General features: G+C 41.9%; 1 protein-coding gene across 2 annotated transcripts in view; it reads right to left on the bottom strand.

Moving 5' to 3' along the window:
* Positions 1–1178: 1178 nt before the first annotated feature.
* Positions 1179–9722, bottom strand: part of RBM46 (RNA binding motif protein 46) — a 33735-nt gene continuing 25191 nt past the window's right edge. For both annotated transcript variants that reach the window (XM_089525638.1, XM_089525639.1), the window contains one exon: positions 1179–1493. Coding sequence is in view for 1 of the 2 variants with exons in the window: in XM_089525639.1 (XP_089381765.1) it covers positions 1486–1493 (8 nt within the window). In the remaining variant the exon portion in view is untranslated. The remainder of the gene's footprint in view (positions 1494–9722) is intronic.

Genomic DNA, 9722 nt, shown 5'->3' with positions numbered 1-9722 from the left:
CATTTGCTTTGGACGTCAGGTCCTAGAAGCCCCAGCCAACTTGGCCAACCATCAGGAAATATGGGAGTTGAAGTACAAATCATCTGGAGGACCAAAGATTGGCAACCAATGCTCTGGGGAATACATCAAAGTATCAATAGCGATGACAGAAATTCTTCACTGCACTTAACATACACAGTACTTTTTAGAGAAACCAAAGAATGCTGCTGCCTTAATTACAAAACAACAAATTCCATAATTCTGTAGGATGGAGCCATGGCAGTTAAAGTGCTGTCAGACTGTATTATTTCTAATGTAGATGCACCAGAAGACAAGTAAAATGCATTGTTATTAAAAAATTAGCCCAAAGCATATTATTATTATTATTATTATTATTATTATTATTATTATGTAACTTAATATTATTAACCTTGATGCTAGGTTTCTGGCAAAACATAATTTTTCCCTTCCATCCTACCTACAATCTGTTTTCACAGTATATGTCTTGTGAAGGGAAGTTGAAAAGAGACCAAAAAGCAATATTTAACAGGCATAGCAGGTTTGTAAGGCAAATAAGTGACAAATATTTTATGTGATCTGAGAATGTTTTGAAACCTCTTGTCTGTTTCAGAGAACTTGTGAACAGCACACAGAGCTGCAAGATGAATAAAATATTTCAATGACTAATGTAATTCCTGAGTAAATAATTTCAGCTCAAGTCTGATCATTCCAGAGCAAGCTTAACCTTCAGAAGGGCTGGCTTGAGGGAGTTAGGATAAGACAGGAGGATCCCTCTGCCAATGTAAGCAGGGGAAGAGGAGCTATCCTGCCGCAACAGCCTCCAATACGCCAACAAAATGTTCTATCAACCATGGTCTACCACCAGCTGTAGATTTAGATCTGAAGGCCCTCACAATAGGGCCTTCAGATCTAAATCTATTAGAAATATCCTGGGATTTACATGACTATAATCTAATTCATATTTGCAGGGGTTCTAACTAACCTAAGGCTATTTAACTTCTTGAAACAGTAGGGTAAACTACCGGATCACACTTTGCAATGGGCTGCAGAGTCATGTTTTGCTTCAGCATCCACACAGAACTAGGCCTGCCATTTATTTTTATGTTTTATTATTTTTAACTGCTAATTCAAGTCTTAATCTATATTCACTAGGAAAAAGCAGCTTTCATTCAGCAAGCTGTGAGTTAATTTGTGTCTCCATGGAAATTCCAATAAATTGAGGACTCAAGTCCAGGTTGTGGTTAGAGTGCAGAGTACACTTCTTATATTTCCTCTCCTAAGGATCATTCCAATGTTCATCATACTTCAAAATATACTTTGGTTCATTTGCAAACTACTGAACCAGTGTATGAACATCCTGCAAAGAAACAAAACAGAAATATGGCAGGTCTGTGTGGTCTTTATCAGATGACTTTGCTTTCAATCTTCTCTTCTCCTTCCTTGGGTTGTCTGTGGTGGGTCATGAACTGCCTGAAGTGCTATTCTTCATCTGCCTGTGAAAAATAAAGATTCATATATGACTATACATTTTAGAAATCTCTAAACCTCTGCACCTATGAGACTCAATGCATCTGAGGAAGCAGTCAGATGATAATGATGATGATGATGATGATGACAATGATAGAATTAAGGACATGTAGATTTTAGAGCACCTCTGAGACTCAATGCATCTGAGGAAATATATCTATATCTATATCTGTGTTTGCTGAGCCCAGCAAACCTCTGATCTCCTTCTTCTCTTCAGTCAGCAGCTCTCTCCCTGCTACTGAGAGGCTTGCAAATGGCAAGGCTGCCTGCCTGATTCTATTATCATAATCCCCTTAAAACCCCTCCCTCTCTCTCATTGATAGACCTCCTGTAGAAGACTCAAGAGGATGGTCTTGATTCAACTGGGACATTTCACAAAAAGCATGCTTGATCCATGGAGAAGACAGATAGAGTGACCTAGCAATTACAATACATATGTATCTATATGCCAAAATGTATCCATACAGGCAACTCCACCCTGAGAAGACGCACGCTCATCAGAATCTTAAAGAGCAAGGCCAGTCCCAGAAAACACATGAGGAAGCCTCTCCAGAAGTCGGCTTCGGGGTCCGCAGCCTGACAGTCAACCGAAGCGCTGTTATGAATGAAGATATTCAGTGGCAGGCCTTCTTCCCCAGCCATGGTTGGGGCAGAGTCATCAGGGCCTTCTTTGAGTTCTTGGTCAAAGGCGTGCTCCTCTTTCTTCCTCCGGCAAAGAAGGAATACCGGGACACCCCCCCCCACACACACACACACACAGGTCCGATTGTGATGGCATCTCCATGGCAACATGGTAAGGGCCTTCCCCTTCAGCGCCTATGCCGGCTCCATTGAGACATATACAAACCCATATACATTTATCTCTACCTATACAGACATACATATACTCCTTTCCAAAGGAGGAGGAGGAGGAGGAGGAGGCGAGGCTCCACCCAGAGCTGCTGCTGGGACAGCCAGGCAGGCAGAGGAGCCCAGGCAGGGGAGGATGGCAGCTGGGAGGCTGCTGCCTTAAAACTTGGACGCCGCCTCTGCTGCTGACTTCTGGCTCCAGGAGCTGATCCTCCTCCTTTGCAGGAGTCAATAATAATAATATTATTATTATCATTACTATCTGGGATAATGGCAAGTTTGGCGGTGGTTCGTGCCCCCATTGCCAGGCATCTCTGTTATGGGAGTATACCCTTGTCCCTCCATATTTGCTAGGGAAGGTGGAAAACCCACAAAGAACAGCAACGCCAGGACACTCTTCCAGGTCCTCCAGCGCAACTCTGGGGTTAAAATCTGCCAGACACTGACCCTGCGACTTGATGGATCTCTCTGCCTTCCCTTAAAGAAGAGCTCCAATAAAAAGTCCAACATTATACGTGTCTGTTCTGCAGTAAGGCCCCTAACAGGGCTAGCCTAAACCCATTTAGAACTGTAAAATATCTTGTACTGGCAAATGATTAGCAGCCATTATAATTTACAGAGGGATTTATGTTTCAAGGCAATTATGCCATCACCATCTTCCCATGAATAAACAGCAATTACCAAGACGTAAACTCTTATTTACAAGCTCCATAATAGCTTGTAGATTCTTGTATTGCTAACAGATGGCAAATCAGCCACCTTCTGTTTTCACTCACACATATCTGTGCTTAATAAGTACACCATTTCAAGGGCTATTTTCCTGGTCCATTTCACATAAGCAACTAAGAAGTGATAGTCTGATCCTGACATTAGTTCTTGTTACTTAGGCTGCACCCACACTGCAGAAATAATTCAGTTTGATACTACTTTAACTGCCCTGGCTCCATGCTATGGAATTCTGGGAAGCTGGTTGTGGCACCAGAATTCCTCATTGGGTTCAAACATTACAAGAATTCAGTTAATCCAACTGCAATCTTAATCCTGACCCTAATCCTCAATATCTTGGAATTCTCATTTAGGTCAATGAATGTTACTCGGTGCAAGTTTAACTTTCATTCTGATGCATGAATGTCAAAGGAAGAAATATACATACATACATACATACATACATTCTCCCTACAGATATGTGAACAAAGTACTGGACCGGTTCTTCTACTGCCACTCAGTTTTCTCTGGAAGCTTTCAAATGATGTTGCATCGTTCCTTCTATCCATTTATATCTCACCTAGAGCACATCCATCTTCTCAGTCCTCTTCCACTCAGGCATGCTAGGTTGTTCCCATTGTGAAATCAGGCAGCAGAGCTGCCACATCCGTGCTTGGGCACAGTAACAGGTTGGATAAGAAAGCAAGAGTGGCATAGTGGTTTGAGCGCTGGCCTACAACTCTGGAGACCAGTGTTCAAGTCCCCACTTGGCCATGAAACCCACTGAGTGACCTTGGGCAAGTCACACTTTCTCAGCATCAGGTGAAGGCAATGGCAAACCTCTGGTGAAAAAAATCTTGCCAAGGAAACCCCATGATAGGGCAGTGGCAGCATTGGTGTGTTTGTGTGCATGTGCGGACCACACTGGATGACACCTGGGGGGGATGACACCCGGTTGGGCCCTCTTTCCACTTTGGTGCAGAAAAGAAAATGCGCACCCTTCCTGACTCCTCTGACGCAGGGTGAAAGCCTTGCGACAGAGCAGCAGGCCTGGATACCTTGGGTGATGCAGAGACTGGGGAGGGGAGGAAAGGGGCAACTAGTGAGGATTGGAGACAGCCAGGTGAGGGGGGCAGGTGGCCAGGAGGGGGGTGCAAGTAAGTGAGCAAAGCAGCGTGAGTGGGTGTGTGGTGCAGCCTTTAATACACACAACCAGCAGCCCTCCACACTGAGTGTCACCAAAGGTAGTGACACTACTCCCTTACAGTCTCCACAAGTTGGAAATGACCTGAAGGCACCCAACAACATAAATTCATATAGATATTAAGGCTGTCCATGCATTTGAGACTTTGACTGCCCCTATTTCATTTTTGTTGGTCAACTCTGCCAAATACTGGATTCAAAATCTCTAGTCCTCCGGAATGATGCCACAGCTAGATTCCTAAATTGCACAGGGAGAGAGGCCATACATCCATAGATCAGGTTCCCCACTGCAGGCATACCTCCAACACATGAAGGGTATCAACAAAGTTGAGATGGTTGGGATGCCTGAAAAGGGGCTCTTACTGTTAGGTGATGCAGGAGCGACTAGAGTTCTGCTTATTTTAGTCTGGGTTGTACATCTTCTAAAATATACAGCTTGGGAGAGCCGACTGAGTGCTATGGGAATCAGTGCATAAGCATTATCTCCCCATCCCTGTGAGACTGGTTCATACTCTTGTTTTATACACCTATAATTATGTGTTCCATTTTTTAAGATGCATGTTCATGACATTAAACTTAATGTTTGTGCATCTAAATACTGTAATATGTATTTAAATGAGATCTAAAAATGCAAGAGGCAACTCTTTCTCAGGTAAACAGTTAAATACCTCTTCTTTGCACAATCAGAGATATATGTACAGCCACATTTTAAAATTACTGAGTGGGAAGACAGAACTGTCATTTTGACATAGCACCTATAAGTAATTTTTATAACATTCCCATTTGCTGTAATATTATTTGGAGTGAATGTAAAATTGTAGGAGAAATTGCTATATGTTACAGAGATTCCTTTGCCAACATTTGATCCTAATCTTTTCTAATATCTTGTGTGAATATATACAGCATTAGTGTGGAGATTAAAAGATTACTGTTGTGAAGAAGAGGAGGAAGAGCAATAGGTATAAAATTAAGGTTATAGTACTGTGCAGAATTATTTAAAACCTGGGATTTCTGTGTAGGCTTTCTTTTAAAATTCTTCCCTGTTGTATCCAGCTTGTTATTAAAGCCATGAACTGTTCATACGGTAGATTAATGCTACCTTACTAGTGCTATTTTGACTAGTGATGAAGTGGTGAACTATACATTACACATGCTGTGTCCAATTGAACAATTTATTTTTTACAAGGACAGAATAAAATCTCGGAATCGCAATGCCCATCTGGTCTAATCCCCTTGTTGCTGTTGTGTGCCTTCAAATAGTTTCTGGCTTAATGGTGACCTTATCCTGGGGTTTTCTTGGCAAGATTTGGAAAGCATTTCTAAAAGATGCCAATTTAAACTCTCTGTTTAAAGGCCTCCAAAGAAGGAAAGTCCACCACCCTTTGAAGCAATTGACTCCACTCTCAAACAGTTTAAAGCTCTCCTTAATGTTTAGCTGGAATCTCTTTTCATGTAATTTGAATCCATCAAATTGTGTTCTGGCAGCAGAAAACAAGTTTGCTACATCTTTTACATGACATCCAATGAGGTATTTAAAGATACTGATCACATCCCCTCTTTGTCTTCTTCAAGTTAAACATATACAGCTCCTTAATTTCTTCCTCATAAGATTTGGTTTCCAGATGTTTTGGTCATCCTTCTCTGGACATATTCCAGTTTGTCAGTGTGCTTCTTGGGTGGTAGTAGACTGAGTGCTGGATCTTCACACAAGTTTTGAACCCCAGGTTAAGCAAGACTAAGCTGTGGTACAATCCAAGCTTTGTTCCAATAGAACAATTTTGGGCTTCATCACACTGGTTTAGGAGCAAAGCAGACAGGTGCTGGGACTGCAGTGACTACACAGCCTACTTCCAAAGCAGATCGCCACCATGGTCCTAAACCAACCACTGCCAGGAGCCGGATTATTCCAGCTCCTTTTTGATCAGGTCCAAAGGACTGGATTGTGGTGTCAGAGTGGCTTCCAACTACTTTGGAGGCATACATTATTACCTCACACCCCCACAGTGTCCAGAAGCCATTTTATTTGGCCTGTGTATTTTGGGCCATAGTCATGCCTGTGGCTGTACCTTATCACATGATGTCCCATCCTGTAGCTGCTTAATTTTCCATCTGTTCCTGGAGTTCTCCTCCTCCTCCTCCTTATTTATATCTGACTTCCTCCCGGTACAGAGACTCAAGGTGTCTTTTCATTTCATTGATAGGCAAACCATCAATGCTTCCTTATTACCCTGCTCTTCCACTGTCAATTCACATGTGGCAAATTCCTCCCACTGCGGTACAAGTGGGTATGGTTATGCTATTTCCAAGCAAGCTGGGTTATTTTCTTTTTCAATTTATTTTTTTACTTAAGCAATTGCTGTGACTGAACAACTTAATAATAATAATAATAATAATAATAATAATAATAATAATACAGACTGAAAGAATTGCTGGGAAGGACATATAGCAGGAAGGCTGGATTATGAAGGCCACCATGTAGAAGGCAAGAGCCCAGGACTACAGCAGCAGCATGACACTGCTGTGTGAAAATGTCCCCAACTGGTACGTTCATGTTTCCTACACTAACACAATTGTGATGTCTTAGCAGTCTGGTGTGATCAACTGCCTAGAAACTGGCCCAGCTTTGCTGTATTGGTCCACTAGGAGAATGTAGGTGCTGTACTATAGAAATATGATTTTGGTTCACATTTTAAAGTAATCTGCACTTCTTGAACTGATGTACACTTCACAACGCATTTATATTGTAGATTTTACATTTCTCTAGATTTTAACAATGTGGTTCTCAGGTCAAACAATGTACCAAAATACATTTTTTCCCTTAAAAACTGTCAATGCATGCTGAAAGATGGGTTTATTTATAAACAATGAGAAAATGATACGAGAAATAATCTGACCCACTCGTTTCTCCATTTATAAAAAGGCAAACCAGTTATGAAGCCACTTTTGAAAGCCAGACATATTTTTCTTTGAATAAAACATGGTAAGAGCATACCTGGCAAGAATCCAAACTTTCAGGCTCTGTTTGCCTACTTTTACTAAAAAAATAGAAAAGAAAAAAGAAGGGGGGCATCTTGTGCAATCTCTAGTTGGAAGCATAAGAAAAAGTCTAATATAATCCTAGTATCAATAAATATCAAAGTCAAGATCATCCATGCCATAGTATTTTGTGATTCTATGTATGTGTGATTTTCTGAAAGCTGGACAGAAAGGTGACAGGAAAAGAATGAAATTTGAAATGAAGTGCTGGAGAAGAGTTCTATAAATACCATGGATTGCCAAAAACAAATAAGCGAGCTATAGAGCAAGTCAGGCCTGAATCCTCCACCAGGAGCTAAAGTGATTAAACTGGCACTATCATACTTTGGGTATATAATCAGACATGACTAATCAGAAAATACAACAACATTTCAAAATAGGAATAGAGGCCACCATATGGGCAGATAGGATCAATTAAATAAACTATGATCCCAGTTAGCAAGACCTTAGCAGATCAGTTAATAACAGAGTGTCCTTGTGGTCTTTCATTCATAGGGTCACCATAAGTCAAAACAGACTCGACTGCAACAACAAATATTTGCCTCCCCCACATATTTTCTGTATTTTCATCATGAGAAAAAGCCAAATAAGTTTCCATTCAGCATTCAGGAGAAAGCTCCTTTGAGTGTCCTCTAACTGACTGTCTTCTAATTGATTGAAAACTGCTTGAAATTGTTTGGGGACCATATTTTGAAACGGCTATAACATGGATCAGTAACATAACATTAAGAAACTCCATTGTGAGCAGAACATGAGGCCTCAGTACAAGCCATGAAGTCCTTCCAAACATTGTAATAAGGAAGACACCAGTTAACCTTGGGCCCCAAACTTAGCTGCAAACTGAGGGCCCAAACAGACAGGCCAAAATAAAGCTGCTTTGGGTCACTTTGGAGGTATGCTGTTTAAATGATACATGCATCTTAAGAAGCCAGAAGCTGCGCTAAAGCTGCGCTCGTCCTTAGGACTGGAGTGTGGCTTTGGTGTGGCTTCCAGCCTCTTAGGATGCATGCATCATTTAAACAGCTTACCTCCAAAATGACCCAAAACAGCTTTATTTTGGCCTGTCTGTTTGGGCCCTGAGTTGGAGGCCCATTCCCAGGCTGTGAAGTGGTACCAAGCAGCAAGGAGCTGCCATTCTCTCTCTGGGTTTGTCATCTTCATCCCAAGACCCCAGAGCCATTTTGTAAGTCTGGACGAAGGTGGTCATTTAACAGCCAAAGGAAATAGGATTCCCCGTGTGCCTGACTGTGGAGTTTATCAAACGGGACGAGAGGCTCTCAATTTCAAAAGAGAAGATAGCGAGGTCAATTCAAAAATTCACGCAATTACGTGATTACTTATTACACCTTAAATTCACGGTAATGGCCTCACTGAATGCGACCCAAATTCTGTGCAAAGTAAGCCATCACATCGGTGGGTTCTTAATTGCGAATTGGCACCCTTGCGCATGCTCAGTGAGACTCCAGATGACTGGAGCATAGCATATTTAGGCGAATGAGAGAGAGGAACCAAGAAACCCCACAATTTACAAAAGGTTGGAGGGGGAGCAGGAAGAATGGTTGAAAGAACATGCTCTATTCACATTAAAACAAGCATATATTCACTCTTGTCATGTTAAAACGTGAATATAATGGTTATCCAATAGCTCCCGGTCCATGCCTCTTAATTAGGAGGCAGCAGCACCCCTCAGCAATGATGAAGGACAAACGGAAGCAAAATTGAAGCAGAATTGCAGCATGGCTTCATGGGAACCCTCCCTTTCGGATTTGGGGTGGGTGGGAACCAGGACCAAAGGAGACATGCACATCACACCAAACAGCAGCGCACTGAGTGAAAAGTTGCCTAGGAATAGGGTTTGTGACTTCTTGAATTTACTTAATTGTGGATTGACACGTGATTGCGTTCGGAGTGCCAGCGATCGTGTGTGGTAACCTTTAGTGCAATAACGTGAATACATATGATTGCATTCAGGATGACACTGGATTATACTTCCAATTTCAGTAGTGTGATATCCTTCTGTGAAAGCATGGGTTTCACTCCGGTCTACTTGGGGGAGATATTTATGTTTCCTGGAAGCTATTCCTTGAATACAGGTTTTGAACACCTTTCGTTCAATTTTTATTTTAAACACACACTTGATGTTATCAATTGCCACAACTTTGATGGGTGGCATGGGATAGAAATTTGGAGGTAAAAAACTGGGAGCCTTATGTAGTCAGATGGGGCTACTTAAGGAACTTTGGGAGTGTAGGCAGGCAAAGGTCAGGCCCAGCTTTGAAGCCTAGGGACTTACCTCATTGCCAGGTGGGTTTCTTGCTTGCCACTCCTAAATCATCCATGACACTTGGACCAGGGCAAATTGAGGGATCAGATGGAAGTTAAGACATCCAATTTCTGGATCT

This window comes from Sceloporus occidentalis, unplaced genomic scaffold (assembly GCF_023333645.1).
Source record: "Sceloporus occidentalis isolate IW3139 unplaced genomic scaffold, rSceOcc1.0.p SCAF_5, whole genome shotgun sequence".
NCBI lineage: Eukaryota > Metazoa > Chordata > Lepidosauria > Squamata > Phrynosomatidae > Sceloporus > Sceloporus occidentalis.
This window is presented reverse-complemented; position numbering and strand designations above follow the sequence as displayed.